This window comes from Leptodactylus fuscus, unplaced genomic scaffold (assembly GCF_031893055.1).
Source record: "Leptodactylus fuscus isolate aLepFus1 unplaced genomic scaffold, aLepFus1.hap2 HAP2_SCAFFOLD_200, whole genome shotgun sequence".
Taxonomy (NCBI): domain Eukaryota; kingdom Metazoa; phylum Chordata; class Amphibia; order Anura; family Leptodactylidae; genus Leptodactylus; species Leptodactylus fuscus.
This window is the reverse complement of record NW_027440223.1, coordinates 92,570-113,398: the sequence shown is the minus strand read 5'-3', so window position 1 is coordinate 113,398 and position 20,829 is coordinate 92,570. Positions and strand designations below refer to the sequence as shown.

At 48.9% G+C, this 20,829-nt stretch overlaps 1 protein-coding gene across 1 annotated transcript in view; it reads right to left on the bottom strand.

The window, feature by feature from the left end:
• The window catches only part of LOC142187356 (junctional adhesion molecule A-like), a 42,363-nt gene extending 31,524 nt beyond the window's left edge, over window positions 1-10,839 (bottom strand). The window contains exons 1-5 of the mRNA XM_075261558.1: window positions 10,612-10,839; window positions 1,454-1,501; window positions 1,268-1,378; window positions 1,035-1,187; window positions 751-953 (exon numbers count right to left, since the gene is read on the bottom strand). Coding sequence (XP_075117659.1) covers window positions 751-953; window positions 1,035-1,187; window positions 1,268-1,378; window positions 1,454-1,501; window positions 10,612-10,678 — 582 coding nt within the window. The 5' untranslated portion in view covers window positions 10,679-10,839. The remainder of the gene's footprint in view (window positions 1-750; window positions 954-1,034; window positions 1,188-1,267; window positions 1,379-1,453; window positions 1,502-10,611) is intronic.
• Between the last annotated feature and the right edge of the window lie 9,990 nt (window positions 10,840-20,829).

Below are 20,829 nucleotides of genomic sequence, written 5' to 3'. Positions count from 1 at the left end.
GTATAGAGGTGATCAGTATGGAGATGGGGAGCTCATCATATAGATCCAGGGGCAGTATAGAGGTGATCAGTATGGAGATGTGGAGCTCACCATATAGATCCATGAGCAGTATAGGGGAGATCAGTATGGAGATGGCAGCTCACCATATAGATCCATGAGCAGTATAGGGGAGATCAGTATGGAGATGGGGAGCTCACCATATAGATCCATGGCCGGTATAGGGGAGATCAGTATGGAGATCGGAGCTCACCATATAGATCCATGGGTAGTATAGGGGAGATCAGTATGGAGATGGGGAGCTCACCATATAGATCCATGGGCAGTATGGGGGAGATCAGTATGGAGATGGGGAGCTCACCATATAGATCCATGGGCAGTATGGGGGAGATCAGTATGGAGAAGGGGAGCTCACCATATAGATCCATGAGCAGTATGGGGGAGATCAGTATGGAGATGGGGAGCTCACCATATAGATCAATGGGCAGTATAGGAGAGATCAGTATGGAGATGAGGAGCAGTATAGGGGAGATCAGTATGGAGACGGGGAGATCAGTATGGAGACGGGGAGATCACCATATAGATCCATGGGCAGTATGGGGGAGATCAGTATGGAGATGGGGAGATCAGTATGGAGATGGGGAGCTCACCATACTCCATGAGCAGTAACATGTGGATTCAGTGATGGGTACAGACATGAGGGATCGGTAGACACGTATACAGGGTACATTAGGATTTGGCTCAGCAGGTTACCAGGTCTCCAGTTGTATGGTCAATGGTGTAGGTTGAGTTCTGGAAGCTGGGACTGGTCTTGGGGTCTTCGGGCATTAGGACATTATTCTTGTACCAGTTGATGATGGGGCGGGGCGAGGCGTCGCTCTCAGCACAGTGCAGTGTAGTGGGGCTCCCAATGGTCACAGATTTGGGCACATGAGCCACGGGTGTAGATGGTGGAACTGGCAAGTAACAGAGAACAAGTTAGAGACATTGTGAAGAGAACCAAAGCCATCGGAGAAATGTCGAAGAACGTCCCTTACCCAAGACCACCAGCTGGGTCTTCTTCTCTACGTAGGATGGTTTCCCAGAGCTGGTGTCCGTCACCTCACACGTGTACTCGCCCGAATCCTTCCGGGTCACATCATTCAGCCGCAGCCCTCGTGGGTAAAATTCGGTTCGGTTCTGGTAGAGCACTAGAAGAAGGAGACTAGTCAGACAGGTCCTCAGGTCAGAATCGAGCAGATCTGTGACCCCCTATAGTTAGAGCACGCACCAGTCTTCTGTCCATCGAAATAGATGAGCGAGGCTCCCTGGCTGGAAGTGACCTTCCACTCGATACGCGGATTCTGAAAGCTGGAGGGGTAATCACAGGGGAACTCCACACCTGCAGAGAGATAATGACATGGTCAGCAGGGGGCGCAGTCACCGGGCAGTGGCACTACATGATGAGATGACTTACTCTCTCCTTCCTTGGCCCTAATAGGGTTGTCACCGAACACAGCAGCACCTGTAGAGGGAGAAGACAAGACTGTCAGAGGCAGGCGGTGACATCAGGAGCTGCTTCTACCTAATAACCTTGTAGTACCAGAGTTGGTCAGTGGGGGAGCTAATAGAGAGATGAGACTATCGAGGGGTTGTACAGAGGGGGGACCCCGATCCCTCTTCCTGAACGTGGCTGATCTTTGTGGGGTTCTGTTAGGGTAGACCTGACTCTATGCTCCTCAACGGCTCCCTGCCCCTTTCTAGAGACTTGGTGGAGATGCGGCTTCTCAGAGGATGGGATCCTGACACTGGAGATGTCTACAAGAGGGAAGACGTATGCAGAGGAGAGATGGATATATACAGGGGGTGCAGGAGAGGTAGATATATACAGGGAGTGCAGGAGAGGTAGATATATACAGGGGGTGCAGGAGAGGTGGATATATACAGGGGGTGCAGGAGATATAGATATATACAGGGGGTGCAGGAGAGATGGATATATACAGGGGGTGCAGGAGAGGTGGATATATACAGGGGGTGCAGGAGATATAGATATATACAGGGAGTACAGGAGATATAGATATATACAGGGGGTGCAGGAGATATAGATATATACAGGGGGTGCAGGAGAGGTAGATATATACAGGGAGTGCAGGAGAGGTAGATATATACAGGGGGTGCAGGAGAGGTGGATATATACAGGGGGTGCAGGAGATATAGATATATACAGGGAGTGCAGGAGAGATGGATATATACAGGGAGTGCAGGAGAGGTGGATATATACAGGGAGTGCAGGAGAGATGGATATATACAGGGGGTGCAGGAGATATAGATATATACAGGGGGTGCAGGAGATATAGATATATACAGGGAGTGCAGGAGAGATGGATATATACAGGGGGTGCAGGAGATATAGATATATACAGGGGGTGCAGGAGAGATGGATATATACAGGGGGTGCAGGAGAGGTGGATATATACAGGGAGTGCAGGAGATATAGATATATACAGGGAGTGCAGGAGATATAGATATATACAGGGAGTGCAGGAGAGGTAGATATATACAGGGAGTGCAGGAGAGGTAGATATATACAGGGGGTGCAGGAGAGGTGGATATATACAGGGGGTGCAGGAGATATAGATATATACAGGGAGTGCAGGAGATATAGATATATACAGGGAGTGCAGGAGAGGTAGATATATACAGGGGGTGCAGGAGATATAGATATATACAGGGAGTGCAGGAGAGATGGATATATACAGGGGGTGCAGGAGAGGTGGATATATACAGGGAGTGCAGGAGAGATGGATATATACAGGGAGTGCAGGAGAGGTGGATATATACAGGGAGTGCAGGAGAGGTAGATATATACAGGGAGTGCAGGAGAGATGGATATATACAGGGAGTGCAGGAGATATAGATATATACAGGGAGTGCAGGAGAGATGGATATATACAGGGAGTGCAGGAGAGATGGATATATACAGGGAGTGCAGGAGAGATGGATATATACAGGGGGTGCAGGAGATATAGATATATACAGGGAGTGCAGGAGAGATGGATATATACAGGGAGTGCAGGAGAGATGGATATATACAGGGGGTGCAGGAGATATAGATATATACAGGGAGTGCAGGAGATATAGATATATACAGGGGGTGCAGGAGATATAGATATATACAGGGAGTGCAGGAGAGATGGATATATACAGGGGGTGCAGGAGATATAGATATATACAGGGGGTGCAGGAGAGATGGATATATACAGGGGGTGCAGGAGAGGTGGATATATACAGGGAGTGCAGGAGATATAGATATATACAGGGGGTGCAGGAGATATAGATATATACAGGGAGTGCAGGAGAGATGGATATATACAGGGAGTGCAGGAGAGATGGATATATACAGGGAGTGCAGGAGAGATGGATATATACAGGGGGTGCAGGAGATATAGATATATACAGGGAGTGCAGGAGATATAGATATATACAGGGAGTGCAGGAGATATAGATATATACAGGGGGTGCAGGAGATATAGATATATACAGGGGGTGCAGGAGAGATGGATATATACAGGGGGTGCAGGAGAGGTGGATATATACAGGGAGTGCAGGAGATATAGATATATACAGGGAGTGCAGGAGATATAGATATATACAGGGGGTGCAGGAGATATAGATATATACAGGGAGTGCAGGAGAGATGGATATATACAGGGAGTGCAGGAGAGGTAGATATATACAGGGGGTGCAGGAGAGGTAGATATATACAGGGAGTGCAGGAGATATAGATATATACAGGGAGTGCAGGAGATATAGATATATACAGGGGGTGCAGGAGAGGTGGATATATACAGGGGGTGCAGGAGATATAGATATATACAGGGAGTGCAGGAGATATAGATATATACAGGGAGTGCAGGAGAGGTAGATATATACAGGGGGTGCAGGAGATATAGATATATACAGGGAGTGCAGGAGAGGTAGATATATACAGGGGGTGCAGGAGATATAGATATATACAGGGAGTGCAGGAGAGATGGATATATACAGGGAGTGCAGGAGAGATGGATATATACAGGGAGTGCAGGAGAGGTGGATATATACAGGGAGTGCAGGAGAGGTAGATATATACAGGGAGTGCAGGAGAGATGGATATATACAGGGAGTGCAGGAGATATAGATATATACAGGGAGTGCAGGAGAGATGGATATATACAGGGAGTGCAGGAGAGATGGATATATACAGGGGGTGCAGGAGATATAGATATATACAGGGAGTGCAGGAGAGATGGATATATACAGGGAGTGCAGGAGAGATGGATATATACAGGGAGTGCAGGAGAGATGGATATATACAGGGGGTGCAGGAGAGGTGGATATATACAGGGGGTGCAGGAGATATAGATATATACAGGGAGTGCAGGAGATATAGATATATACAGGGAGTGCAGGAGAGATGGATATATACAGGGGGTGCAGGAGATATAGATATATACAGGGGGTGCAGGAGAGGTGGATATATACAGGGAGTGCAGGAGAGGTAGATATATACAGGGAGTGCAGGAGAGGTAGATATATACAGGGAGTGCAGGAGAGGTGGATATATACAGGGGGTGCAGGAGATATAGATATATACAGGGAGTGCAGGAGAGATGGATATATACAGGGGGTGCAGGAGATATAGATATATACAGGGAGTGCAGGAGAGATGGATATATACAGGGAGTGCAGGAGAGGTGGATATATACAGGGAGTGCAGGAGAGATGGATATATACAGGGGGTGCAGGAGATATAGATATATACAGGGAGTGCAGGAGATATAGATATATACAGGGAGTGCAGGAGAGATGGATATATACAGGGAGTGCAGGAGATATAGATATATACAGGGAGTGCAGGAGAGATGGATATATACAGGGGGTGCAGGAGAGATGGATATATACAGGGAGTGCAGGAGAGATGGATATATACAGGGAGTGCAGGAGAGGTAGATATATACAGGGGGTGCAGGAGATATAGATATATACAGGGAGTGCAGGAGAGATGGATATATACAGGGAGTGCAGGAGAGGTGGATATATACAGGGGGTGCAGGAGAGATGGATATATACAGGGGGTGCAGGAGATATAGATATATACAGGGAGTGCAGGAGAGATGGATATATACAGGGGGTGCAGGAGATATAGATATATACAGGGAGTGCAGGAGAGATGGATATATACAGGGAGTGCAGGAGAGGTGGATATATACAGGGAGTGCAGGAGAGATGGATATATACAGGGGGTGCAGGAGATATAGATATATACAGGGAGTGCAGGAGATATAGATATATACAGGGAGTGCAGGAGAGATGGATATATACAGGGAGTGCAGGAGAGGTAGTTATATACAGGGAGTGCAGGAGATATAGATATATACAGGGAGTGCAGGAGATATAGATATATACAGGGGGTGCAGGAGATATAGATATATACAGGGAGTGCAGGAGAGATGGATATATACAGGGAGTGCAGGAGAGGTAGATATATACAGGGAGTGCAGGAGAGATGGATATATACAGGGGGTGCAGGAGAGGTAGATATATACAGGGGGTGCAGAAGAGGTAGATATATACAGGGGGTGCAGGAGATATAGATATATACAGGGAGTGCAGGAGATATAGATATATACAGGGGGTGCAGGAGAGGTAGATATATACAGGGAGTGCAGGAGATATAGATATATACAGGGAGTGCAGGAGATATAGATATATACAGGGGGTGCAGGAGAGGTGGATATATACAGGGGGTGCAGGAGATATAGATATATACAGGGAGTGCAGGAGATATAGATATATACAGGGGGTGCAGGAGAGGTAGATATATACAGGGAGTGCAGGAGAGATGGATATATACAGGGAGTGCAGGAGATATAGATATATACAGGGGGTGCAGGAGAGGTAGATATATACAGGGAGTGCAGGAGAGATGGATATATACAGGGGGTGCAGGAGATATAGATATATACAGGGGGTGCAGGAGAGGTGGATATATACAGGGGGTGCAGGAGATATAGATATATACAGGGGGTGCAGGAGAGATGGATATATATATGTGAGAAGACACGAGAAGACACGAGAAGACATCTCTGAAGCTACCATCATGGGGATCAACAAAGAGCTGGCGACCAGAATCAGACAAACACCAGGCATCACCCTGGCACAACACCCCTCCATAGATAAGCGTCACCTATATGATGACAAACACCTCAATAAACATGGCGTCAGCCTCCTAGCGAAGGAATTCAAAGACTTAGTGCTCAACAGAGACCCCGGGCCTAGACAACAAACAAGACAAAGAACCATGTTAATAATACCCGACAACCGCCAATATCCAAGACAGAACCCCCCAAAGATGCCACCTATCAAGAAAAAGCCAACCAGAGCAACCCAGAGCACCGACATAGAGACAATAAAGAGAATAGAGCATGCGGTCACTACAATGGCCACAACAGCAATGCACATAAACCAATACCTGGCCACACTGCAACCAACCAAGAACCCAGCCCGTCCTCTGCAGGACAGCTCATTACAAGGTTTACACACTGAAGATGAAATCACTAACTATCAGTAGTTGGAACATACAAGGGCTGAACGCCTCAGCCTATAGATCTAACCCAAAAGATCCAGACTTCATAGACAGACTAAAAAACATAGACATTCAAATCCTCCTAGAGACATGGACCCGGGCAGATGACGAGTCCCTAACACCCATGGGCTGCAAGGAATTCTCAGTGCCCGCCCAGAAAAATAAGACCACCAAACATGGCCGCCACTCAGGAGGCATACTAATATGGTACAAGGAGGAGCTCAAAGAACACGTAAAAGCTACCAAACGTGGAACTAATCACATATGGATAAAAATAAGCAGCTCCATCCTCAGCGGCCAGCAGGACATCTATCTCTGTGCAGTATATATGCCCCCACCAGGGTCCCCCTACCACCACCCCGACACTTACGAGGTCCTACAAAGGGAAGCCGTCCACTTCCAACCCAAAGGCAGAGTACTAATATGCGGAGACCTGAATGCAAGGACAGGCACAGAGTTAGACTACCTGCCTCCTGACGACAACCCACATACGCACGGTAGTGAGATCCACCACCCAGAACCCACACAGACAAGAAGAAACAGCCAAGACAGAATTGTCAACAAGAGTGGGAGACAACTGCTGAACATGTGCCGAAGCCTAGGACTGTACATAATAAACGGACGTACCACAGGCGATCCCAGAGGACGCTTCACACTAAACTCTCAAGTGGGCAACAGCGTGGTGGACTATGCCATTACAGACGCAGACCTGTCAGACATTGAAGACTTCACAATCGCACCTGACTCCCATCTATCAGACCACAACCAGATCCTACTATACATGAGAACCAGGAACAAAACACCCACACATGAGCCACAACAGTCCGGCCTCTACAACCTACCAAGACATTTCACATGGGCCAACCACCAGGCCATAGAATATAGCAACGCAACCAACCGACCCGAAATCAAGACACTGCTCACAAACTTCCATACAAACACCTATCAGCCAGACCAACAGGGAGTCACCAGAGCTGTGAAGGATCTCAAGTACATCCTACAGACCACAGCAGAACTAGCAGGCCTGAAACCAACCAAATCCATAAGACAAACCAACAAACAGTCCCACAAATGGTTCGACAGCGACTGCAAAGCACTACGCCATACCCTAAGAACAGCCTCCAACCAAAAACACAGGGACCCCAACAACAAGGAGGTGAGGGAAGCCTACAACAATCTATGCAAGCAATACAAGGGCACCCTCAGAGAGAAGAAACAGAGATACCTCTCCCACAAAATACAGCAACTAGAGGACTCCCTCCAGGACAGCTCATTCTGGGAGACCTGGCACCACATGGGCACAAAGCCCAAGAAAAACTCTCTCCACATCCAAAATGGCAATATCTGGCTCAACTACTTCAGAGGTCTCTACAAAAACATCCCAGAAGAAGAACGAACTCCAGAACAGCAACAGATAATCACCAAACTGAGGGACATGGAGAAAGTCATCAAAGACTTCCAGAACCCTCTGGACTCGCCAATCACCATAAAAGATATACAGGAAAGAATTGTCCTGCTGAAAGGCAAAAAGGCCAGTGGCCCTGACGGCATCCTACCAGAGATGATGAAATACAGCCCTCCAGCAATACACGCGGCACTGGCAAAGCTATTCACCCTCGTGCTCAATGCTGGACACTTCCCCGAAGACTGGAACAAAGGGCTCATAACCCCCATCTACAAGAATGGGGACCAATATGACCCCAACAACTACAGAGGGATCTGCGTCAGCAGCACATAGCTGGGGAAACTGTTCAACAGCATCATCAATAACAGAATCCTCACCTTCCTCACACAACACGGGGTCCTCAGCAAGAGCCAAGCAGGGTTCATGCCAAACCACCGCACCACAGACCATATCTACACCCTGCACAGCCTCATCAAGACGCACGTCCACAACACCAGAAGAGGCAAGATATTCGCCTGCTTCGTGGACTTTAAGAAGGCGTTTGATTCAGTATGGCACCCAGGCCTACTCCTAAAACTCCTAGAGAGTGGAATAGGAGGAAGAACGTACGACGTCATCAAGAGCTCCTACACCGGAAACCAGTGCAGTGTGAAGGTGAATGGGAAAAGGACAGCATACTTCCAACAGGCCCGAGGGGTCAGACAAGGCTGTAGCCTGAGCCCAACGCTCTTCAACATCTATATCAATGAACTGGCTACAGCCCTGGAGGCCTCACCAACCCCAGGCCTCACCCTGAACAATCGAGAGGTGAAGTTCCTGCTATACGCCGATGACCTCCTACTCCTGGCCCCCACCGAGAAAGACCTCCAAGAAAGCCTGTCAGTGCTGGAAAAATTCAGCACCACATGGGCCCTACCCATCAACCAGAAGAAGACCAAAGTCATGGTATTTCAGAAGAAGGGCCACAATAAAGCCTCCACCACCTCACAATTCACACTGAACGGCTCCACACTGGAGAAAACCAACAGCTACACCGACCTGGGGCTGGAGCTCAGCCAATCAGGAAGCTTCAAAGCAGCAATAGAAACCCTGAAAGCAAAAGCCTGCAGAACCTTCTACGCCATCAGAAGACAACTGTACCACCTCAAACCACCGGTGAGGGTCTGGATGAAGATATTTGACGCTGTCATCTCCCCGATCCTTCTCTATGGCAGTGAGGTTTGGGGCCCAGCCACCTACCCAGACCAGTCACAGTGGGATTCCAGCCCAACAGAGAACTTCCACCTGGAGTTCTGCAAATACCTGCTACATGTCCATCACAACACCACCAACATGGCCTGCAGGGCAGAGCTAGGCAGACTCCCCCTATGGCTCACCATACAGAAGAGGGCGCTAGCTTTCCAGGCACACATCCAGGGGAGCGACTCCTACCACCACCAAGCATGGCTAAGCCACCGGAGCAAACCAGACACTCACCAACCAAACAGCAGCCAACCACCAAACCAAAAACACCAACAGATGATAACCAAGGCCGAAATAAAGGCAACCACAGAGGCAAACAGAGAGCGGTACATTGAAGAATGGAGAAACGAAATAAATAACTCCAAGAAACTCACCAATGTGTACCAATCCCTACAAAGGGACTACACCATGGCCACCTACCTGGAGAGAATACGCCACCCCAAGCACAGACAGACCCTGAGCCGGTACAGACTGAGCGCCCACAACCTAGAGATAGAGACGGGGCGATACAGACAGACGTACAAGCCACGGGAGAAGAGACTGTGCCAGCACTGTGACCAGGGGGCCCTAGAAGACGAGACCCACTTCCTGCTACACTGCACCAAATACTCAGCTGTGAGGGCCGTCTACTACCAAAGACTCTCTGCCCACATCCCAGACTGGGAGAAGAGGAAACTCTACATCCTACTGGGAGAAGAAGAGGCCACTGTGGAGATCGCTGCCCAATACGTGTCCAGCTGTCACCAAACCAGAGGAAGATGAGACTCCATGGACTGTTATATTTATCCCAATACACCCTCCCCACCCCCACCTCCCCATATAGCGGTCACCAACGAAGAGGAAGACGAGACTCCACGGACTGTTATACCCCAAACCACCCACCCCACCCATACCCACCACTCACACCCTCGACCCCAACTCCCCTCCCCCACTTTACTAGCTTTGGTAATGCCAAATATCTATTCGGACGTGCCAATAAAGCTTGTTTGATTTGATATACAGGCGGTGCAGGAGATATAGATATATACAGACGGTGGAGGAGAGGTGGATGTATACAGGCGGTAGGTAATATACTGTATATACTATCTAATAGAAGGGTATGGGGCAGCTCTGCAGTATATACAGTGAGTTATTAGCACCGCTACATAACCAATACACAGAACTATTGCTGATCTGTGGGGGCCCCCGGCATATCCTAAGGAGAGTCCCCTATATCCACTCACGTGTATATAGTGTATATGTGTATATACGAGCTCATCCGGTCCTGCAAACCAGAGAGTACTGGGCCATAAGAGATTAGAGTGTCACCTCCTGGGGTCAGGGATGATGATAGTGATACATTGTAGGGTCCCCCTTTACTTACATGTTGATAGGATGAGGACCCCCAGCACAGTCCGGCCCCCCGGCAGTCTCCTCTTTGCACTCTCCATGTCTCGGCTCGCTCTGATCTCTTCTGACCCCGTTCCTCGCCCTCTTATATCTCTGCTGTCCCAATAAGGAAATAGCGTATTTATGAGCCAGTAAACGGTCCCTGACCGCACCTGTGTATCTGCTCCTGTGCACTAGGTTAATGATTGCTCCGTCCTCTTCTATGTAGTGTACGGGTGTGGTCCTAGAGGGCGCTGTAGACCAACCAGAGAATCGAATGGAAGCAGAAATACGAAATAAGCCACATCATCTCCTCCCCTCCCCTCCCCGAACCCCACCCCACCGCCCGCACAGTCCAGGGCAGAACATTACACACTATACCCACAAAATGAAACAAGACAGGGGGAGCCGTGAACCCAACCGGCACCAGCCACCCCTTACGGAGTGAAGGCATCAATAGCCGAGCGCATGGAAGGGGCAGAATATTGGGTCATGGGGGAGTCACACCAGGCCCCCCAAACTTTATAAAACTTCTGGGGACAACTCCTCCCTTTATATATAATCTGATTAAACGGAAGAACCGCATTAACCGGCCTCCGCCACCGGGGAACGGATGGGGGTCGAGGGGCCGTCCACCGCAAGGCAATGGCCTTCCTCGCATAGAACAAGCATTCCTGAAGGAAGATGCGGGTGTGATGTGGCCACAACTCCTCCTCCAACCCCCCGAATAGGCATATTTCAGGAGAAAGTGGGACCGGGAGATGCAGGACATCCGTCAGGAGAACCACCAGCCCCCTCCAAAAGGCCTGGATAACCGGGCAGCTCCACAGCATGTGCCAAAAGTCCGCACGAGGGCATGGACATCTAAGACAATTAGGGCCAGGCAGCCGAGCCATCCGGTGTAACCGGGCCGGGGTCAGATAACACTGGTGTAAAAGGAAAATCTTAATCAGTTTGTTGTTAGCTGAGGGGGAAACGTAACGTGGGGATTCCAAAACCTCCTGAAGTGTCTCCTCCGTCAGCTCTGGGATATTGGTGCGCCATCGCCTCAATGTCGGGGCTTCAGCTGGAGATACCTTCACATGAATCAAATGAGTATAAAGCCCAGGGAACGTAACACACCAATAAGCGGGGATTCTGATATGGCGCAGGGTTGGTGAGGGAACAATGAGGAAAGGCCATGCCGAATCTGGAGGAATCTAAAGAATTGGTTCCTCGGAATCTCATGGGAAGAGACCAAGGAATCAAAAGTGACAAACACCCCGTGTGTGTATAAGTCTGCCAGGGAAGACACCCCATATCTGGACCAGGACCTGGCACCAGGCAGCGCAAACAAATCAGATAGCCCAGGATTGTCCCAACCAAAAGCAGGAGAGCGCTACTGGTGGCCTGCAGGAGAAGGTGGACTGGACCAGTGAGAGACAGACAGGAGGTCTGTCCCAAGAGGACTGGTATCCAAAAGGAGCCCAACTCCAGAGAGGAAGGTGGACCAGTGAGAGACAGACAGGAGGTCTGTCCCAAGAGGACTGGTATCCAAAAGGAGCCCAACTCCAGAGAGGAAGGTGGACCAGTTAGAGACAGACAGGAGGTCTGTCCCAAGTGGACTGGATTCCAGAAAAGACTTTGCACCAGACTGGTGAGAAGAAACCTGAGAGTATCTTGCCCCATAGACTAGTGATATTGCCCTGTGTGTGGGCTGTTTGTTGTTTTTGTTCCTGCTACAGCTGAATAAAGCCACTGATTTTGGATTGTACCACCTGATCTGCTGTTTATTTGGCCCCCAGCGCCACCAACACCTCTGTAAATCCAGGAAACCGCTTACCTTTGATGTTAAATTACCCCCAATTGTCACAGTCCATATACAATGCCCCCTGCCAGGAGACCCCATTAACCCCTATGGCTGCTGTTATCACTGATGCCGGTCACCCCTCTAGTACTTTTACTAATTTGCTATTTTCTGTGAAATAGTTTACTTCTTTTTTTTTTTTTTTGTTTTTTTTAAATGACAATTCTAAGTAGATAAGTGGTGTGTGTAGTATCAGGGCCTCGGCTATAGGGGGGAGGAGGGATCACTAGTGCAAGTACTAACAATAAGAATGTGATGGAAACAGCAACACTTGTCCTGTCATTTTGGTCTTTGTAACTAGTGATATATATGGTGACTGGCGGCCGCGTCCTTGTGACCGGTGTCACATATGGTGGATGGCAGCCGTGTCCTTGTGACCGGTGTCACATATGGTGGATGGCAGCCGTGTCCTTGTGACCGGTGTCACATATGGTGGATGGCAGCCGTGTCCTTGTGACCGGTGTCACATATGGTGGATGGCAGCCGTGTCCTTGTGACCGGTGTCACATATGGTGGATGGCAGCCGTATCCTTGTGACCGGTGTCACATATGGTGGATGGCAGCCGTGTCCTTGTGACCGGTGTCACATATGGTGGATGGCGGCCGTGTCCTTGTGACCGGTGTCACATATGGTGGATGGCAGCCGTGTCCTTGTGACCGGTGTCACATATGGTGGATGGCGGCCGTATCCTTGTCATCAGTGATATTACAGAGTCAAGCATAGAGAGTACCCTCCTCTATTCCCACAGGGAGAGAGAGCGGACCCCCAGCCTTCTACCTGCAGAGTTTTAGGCCCTTTGGGGTGAGTTGAGCCTTTAACCAGCAGAGATTTAGTTTTTGGCCCTTTGGGTGAGTTGAGTCATGCACCAGCAGTGTTTTTGGCCCTTTGGGTGAGTTGAGCCTTGCACCAGCGTGTGTCCCGTAACATCAGGCAGGCCCTAAGTTCTGCGCTAAGTTGCACAAAGTTCCACTTGACCACCGACACGTGGACAAGTGCATGCGGCCAGGGACGCTACATCTCAATCACGGCACACTGGCTGAATGTAGTTGAGGCTGGGACCGGGTCGCAAACTGTGGCGGCCTGCCTTGTCTCCCCACCCAATATTCCTGGCAGGAGTGCTGAAACCCCACCCTCCTCCTCCTCCTCCGCTGTTGAATCGACCCCAGCTACTGGCGTTGGTAGACATCAGCAGGCCGTGCTGAAGCTCATCAGCTTGGGGGACAGACAGCACAGTGCCTCCGAGGTCAGGGATGCCATCCTGGCTGAGATGGCAATGTGTTGTTCCCTGCTGCACCTGGGGCCAGGCATTTTTGTCATGTGTGATAATGGCAGGAACCTGGTAGCGGCTCTGGAGCTTGCTAGCCTCCAACACGTTCCATGTCTGGCCTACGTCTTAGTGGTGCAACGTTTTTTGAAAAAATACCCAAATGTACCGAAGCTACTGGTGAAAATGCGGCGCTTGTGCGCAAGTCTACAGGAGCCACTGCTAGCCTCAATACACTCCAGCAACGCCTCCATCTGCCCGAACACCGGCTGTTGTGCGACGTCCCCGCACATTTAAAGGCCCTTAAAGGCCTTGGTTTCCCAATGTGAGCAGGGTCAAGGGTTGCGTGACCCCCTCCTGCTGCCGGTCTCTATAAAGATTCCTTTTTCTGTGGTTTGACTCCCCCAGGCGCCCATGTTGATGACGTTGCTCGTGCTAAGATTTATAACACCCAGTATATTGATATTTGGTCTCTCCTGTCTGTCGATCAGCATGTGGTTGACAAGGAGAGGCGTGTAGTGACTGACCGTATTGTAGATGGACGCCCTCGTGTAGCCAATACGATAAATAACTGGATTCAGGCTTTTCATGTGCTGGGCGGTATTATGGGACAGCGACACCCTGAACGCTGTGCTGAGCTTTTCATACATATGGTGGTGGCGCCTGGTGGCGTGAAGATGAGGACTTCAGGCGTCGCTTGTCCCTGCAGCCCGGTTTGGGTTGGGCCGTTCAGGCAACGGATGTTTGGATTTGATTGATGGTGGTGCAGAGATCTGCTGCGCCCTTTCAGTCCTCGGCCACCGCGCCCGGGGCTCCGTCCCCAAGTGCGGTGGCCGTGCGTAGACCAGGAACCTGCTGGCTCTTTAACGAGGGCCATTGCCGGTTCTTTGGCCTATGCAAGTTCAAGCATGAATGTGCCTCCTGCGGAGGATCCCAGGCCGCTTCCAGATGTACCCGTCCCTCCCCTAAACCTCAGCAAGAGCGCGCGGGCGATGGTAAGGACACCGGTGAACGTGGAAAAGATGGCGCCGTGGCTAGACAGGTATCCTGATGCGAGGGTCGCCTCTCAGCCACGGTTCGGTTTTCCTAAATTCCCTGTCATGTCTAGCACCCTGCCGTCCGCTAGGGATAACCCGGAAGTCTGTCATTGAAAGATGAGAAAACTTACAGAGCACTGAAGGAAGATCCCGCTCCAATTCTCAGGCAGGCACTACAGGATTTAGTAAAGGGGGAGGGTGCTAGTTTGGGGATCAGTCCTGACTCCAAACAATAGATTTTGGTTCATAGATTCCCAGTCACCCCCAGATTCCATGGGCTACCGAGAACTCATCAATCCGTTTCTCCGCCACCATGGCGCCCTAGAATTGCCAGCATAGATTCCTATAGTGAGAGATTCTGCATTTGGGGGGGGGGTGACTTTTTACAGCCGCTGGTTACACGGGTCCCAGGACACATCAAGGACTCCAAAGACTTGATGAAAATCTTGTAAGGTATTTCCTGGGATCCCTCCAGCTCGTGGCTCACCTGCGACATTAACTCCTTCTATCCCGGCACTGTCATACCATTTGGACCGTTACAGTAATTACACCCCCGATTTCTGCAAATTCATTATTCAAGTTGTAGAATTTTTGTTAAAACACAATTTTTTTTATATTTGATTCAATTTTTTTTTACAGATATGTGGGGCCCCTATGGGCTCGCCTTGTTCCCCTTCACTGGCTGACCGTTATTTATCATGGTGGGAGGAGTCTCACATGTTTTCTATTTCCAATCCTTTTAGTTCTTTTTTACATTGCTATGGGCGTTATATAGACGACATTTTCATCGCTTGGAGGGGAGATATAACGCCCAATGTTATTAGACCACCTCAACACCAACTATTGAAATTGATCATTTACTCCTAATTTTTGTAAAGATGAGATTAAAGGGGTTGTCTCATCACAAGGCTCCTCTCTATACTGCTTCTTAAAGGGGTTGTCTCATCACAAGGCTCCTCTCTATACTGCTTCTTAAAGGGGTTGTCCCATCACAAGGCTCCTCTCTATACTGCTGGTTAAAGGGGTTGTCCCATCACAAGGATCCTATCTATACTGCTTCTTAAAGGGGTTGTCCCATCACAAGGCTTCTCTCTATACTGTTGGTTAAAGGGGTTGTCCCATCACAAGGCTCCTCTCTATACTGCTTCTTAAAGGGGTTGTCCCATCACAAGGCTCCTCTCTATACTGCTTCTTAAAGGGGTTGTCCCATCACAAGGCTCCTCTCTATACTGCTTCTTAAAGGGGTTGTCCCATCACAAGGCTCCTCTCTATACTGCTGGTTAAAGGGGTTGTCCCATCACAAGGATCCTATCTATACTGCTTCTTAAAGGGGTTGTCCCATCACAAGGCTCCTCTCTATACTGCTGGTTAAAGGGGTTGTCCCATCACAAGGCTTCTCTCTATACTGTTGGTTAAAGGGGTTGTCCCATCACAAGGATCCTATCTATACTGCTTGTTAAAGGGGTTGTCCCATCACAAGGATCCTATCTATACTGTTTGTTAAAGGGGTTGTCCCATCACAAGGATCCTATCTATACTGCTTGTTAAAGGGGTTGTCCCATCACAAGGATCCTATCTATACTGTTTGTTAAAGGGGTTGTCCCATCACAAGGATCCTATCTATACTGCTTGTTAAAGGGGTTGTCCCATCACAAGGCTCCTATCTATACTGCTTGTTAATGGGGTTGTCCCATCACAAGGCTCCTCTCTATACTGCTGGTTAAAGGGGTTGTCCCATCACAAGGATCCTATCTATACTGCTTCTTAAAGGGGTTGTCCCATCACAAGGCTCCTCTCTATACTGCTGGTTAAAGGGGTTGTCCCATCACAAGGCTTCTCTCTATACTGTTGGTTAAAGGGGTTGTCCCATCACAAGGATCCTATCTATACTACTTGTTAAAGGGGTTGTCCCATCACAAGGATCCTATCTATACTGTTTGTTAAAGGGGTTGTCCCATCACAAGGATCCTATCTATACTGCTTGTTAAAGGGGTTGTCCCATCACAAGGATCCTATCTATACTGTTTGTTAAAGGGGTTGTCCCATCACAAGGATCCTATCTATACTGCTTGTTAAAGGGGTTGTCCCATCACAAGGCTCCTATCTATACTGCTTGTTAATGTGGATGTAAGACTTTTCCTAAATACACTGCTTCAGTAAAACTGCTTTGTTTGTCCACTCTTACTTTATTCACTTCATTGTTGACACAGCCCTGACCTATCTGCTCATGAGTCCAGTGATGTATCTGCTGCTCTCAGGGAGGAGGGGCTAAGTTCAGGGAGGAGCCTGTGTTTCTAGCTATTCCTGTGTCTGCACCATGTGACCTAGCTTCCTGCACTCAGATAGGGGAGAGGAGCTGCTTTCATTTCTCCTGTTCTCCCAGTTATCAGGCTAGCTAATTCAATTGTGTTCATTATGGCAGAGTCAGGCAGTCTCTGTATGTAACACAGAATGGAGTTGCTCCTGCCTGTACTTCATAGTCCAATATGGGTGGGTGGAGCTACACACAAATTTTGGGGCGGAGCTAAATGGCAGATTGCATGTGAAACCCCGCCCACCAAATGATGCAAGAAACCAGGAAGAAAGAAGATTTTACAGCAGTGAAGACTGGTGAGTATGCGACGTGGGAATACCCCTTTAATTTTTTGGATTTAGGTTTAATTGGCACCACGGCATCTCTTCACACCTCTCTTTACCGCAAACCCTCCGCGGGTAATACTATTTCGTTAGCCTCTAGCTGCCATCCCAGGCATACAATCCAATCGGTTCCGGTGGGGGAACTTTATCGCACGAGACGTGTTCAGAAGATGAGGATTATATGCCGCAGGCGGAACGTAGTCTTGGAACATAAATATCCCCAATGGGCATTGAATAGGGCAAAACATATTATGTCCAGAAAACAAAGCGAGAATTTGCTAGAAGACAAGGCTCCAACAACCAGTCCTGATACAGCCATTTCTTTCTCGACACGCTATAGTGCCCGATACAATCAGATAATACAAATCATCAAGAACCATGGTATGTGATCCCCAAACAAGGGCTATATTACAGAACGGTATTAGGGTTGTATCTACCAAGGGCGACTCTCTCGCAGATATTCTCTCCGCCAGTGGATTTCATGTATACAAGGACATTGGGGCCACCTGGTTGGACGGCTCTGGATTGTATAGATGCGGTCACAGCAGATGTGGATTTCATGTATAAGAGGACATTGGGGCCACCTGGTTGGACGGCTCTGGATTGTATAGATGCGGTCACAGCAGATGTGGATTTCATGTATAAGAGGACATTGGGCCACTTGGTTGGACGGCTCTGGATTGTATAGATGCGGTCACAGCAGATGTGGATTTCATGTATAAGAGGACATTGGGCCACTTGGTTGGACGGCTCTGGATTGTATAGATGCGGTCACAGCAGATGTGGATTTCATGTATAAGAGGACATTGGGCCACTTGGTTGGACGGCTATGGATTGTATAGATGCGGTCACAGCAGATGTGGATTTCATGTATAAGAGGACATTGGGGCCACTTGGTTGGACGGCTCTGGATTGTATAGATGCGGTCACAGCAGATGTGGATTTCATGTATAAGAGGACATTGGGCCACATGGTTGGACGGCTCTGGATTGTATAGATGCGGTCACAGCAGATGTGGATTTCATGTATAAGAGGACATTGGGCCACTTGGTTGGACGGCTCTGGATTGTATAGATGCGGTCACAGCAGATGTGGATTTCATGTATAAGAGGACATTGGGGCCACTTGGTTGGACGGCTCTGGATTGTATAGATGCGGTCACAGCAGATGTGGATTTCATGTATAAGAGGACATTGGGCCACTTGGTTGGACGGCTCTGGATTGTATAGATGCGGTCACAGCAGATGTGGATTTCATGTATAAGAGGACATTGGGCCACTTGGTTGGACGGCTCTGGATTGTATAGATGCGGTCACAGCAGATGTGGATTTCATGTATAAGAGGACATTGGGCCACTTGGTTGGACGGCTCTGGATTGTATAGATGCGGTCACAGCAGATGTGGATTTCATGTATAAGAGGACATTGGGCCACTTGGTTGGACGGCTCTGGATTGTATAGATGCGGTCACAGCAGATGTGGATTTCATGTATAAGAGGACATTGGGGCCACTTGGTTGGACGGCTCTGGATTGTATAGATGCGGTCACAGCAGATGTGGATTTCATGTATAAGAGGACATTGGGCCACTTGGTTGGACGGCTCTGGATTGTATAGATGCGGTCACAGCAGATGTGGATTTCATGTATAAGAGGACATTGGGCCACTTGGTTGGACGGCTCTGGATTGTATAGATGCGGTCACAGCAGATGTGGATTTCATGTATAAGAGGACATTGGGCCACTTGGTTGGACGGCTCTGGATTGTATAGATGCGGTCACAGCAGATGTGGATTTCATGTATAAGAGGACATTGGGGCCACCTGGTTGGACGGCTCTGGATTGTATAGATGCGGTCACAGCAGATGTGGATTTAATGTATAAGAGGACATTGGGCCACTTGGTTGGACGGCTCTGGATTGTATAGATGTGGTCACAGCAGATGTGGATTTCATGTATAAGAGGACATTGGGCCACTTGGTTGGACGGCTCTGGATTGTATAGATGCGGTCACAGCAGATGTGGATTTCATGTATAAGAGGACATTGGGCCACTTGGTTGGATGGCTCTGGATTGTATAGATGCGGTCACAGCAGATGTGGATTTCATGTATAAGAGGACATTGGGGCCACTTGGTTGGACGGCTCTGGATTGTATAGATGCGGTCACAGCAGATGTGGATTTCATGTATAAGAGGACATTGGGCCACTTGGTTGGACGGCTCTGGATTGTATAGATGCGGTCACAGCAGATGTGGATTTCATGTATAAGAGGACATTGGGCCACTTGGTTGGACGGCTCTGGATTGTATAGATGCGGTCACAGCAGATGTGGATTTCATGTATAAGAGGACATTGGGCCACTTGGTTGGACGGCTCTGGATTGTATAGATGCGGTCACAGCAGATGTGGATTTCATGTATAAGAGGACATTGGGCCACTTGGTTGGACGGCTCTGGATTGTATAGATGCGGTCACAGCAGATGTGGATTTCATGTATAAGAGGACATTGGGGCCACTTGGTTGGACGGCTCTGGATTGTATAGATGCGGTCACAGCAGATGTGGATTTCATGTATAAGAGGACATTGGGCCACTTGGTTGGACGGCTCTGGATTGTATAGATGCGGTCACAGCAGATGTGGATTTCATGTATAAGAGGACATTGGGCCACTTGGTTGGACGGCTCTGGATTGTATAGATGCGGTCACAGCAGATGTGGATTTCATGTATAAGAGGACATTGGGCCACTTGGTTGGACGGCTCTGGATTGTATAGATGCGGTCACAGCAGATGTGGATTTCATGTATAAGAGGACATTGGGCCACTTGGTTGGACGGCTCTGGATTGTATAGATGCGGTCACAGCAGATGTGGATTTCATGTATAAGAGGACATTGGGCCACTTGGTTGGACGGCTCTGGATTGTATAGATGCGGTCACAGCAGATGTGGATTTCATGTATAAGAGGACATTGGGCCACTTGGTTGGACGGCTCTGGATTGTATAGATGCGGTCACAGCAGATGTGGATTTCATGTATAAGAGGACATTGGGGCCACTTGGTTGGACGGCTCTGGATTGTATAGATGTGGTCACAGCAGATGTGGATTTCATGTATAAGAGGACATTGGGCCACTTGGTTGGATGGCTCTGGATTGTATAGATGCGGTCACAGCAGATGTGGATTTCATGTATAAGAGGACATTGGGCCACTTGGTTGGACGGCTCTGGATTGTATAGATGCGGTCACAGCAGATGTGGATTTCATGTATAAGAGGACATTGGGCCACCTGGTTGGACGGCTCTGGATTGTATAGATGCGGTCACAGCAGATGTGGATTTCATGTATAAGAGGACATTGGGCCACTTGGTTGGACGGCTCTGGATTGTATAGATGCGGTCACAGCAGATGTGGATTTCATGTATAAGAGG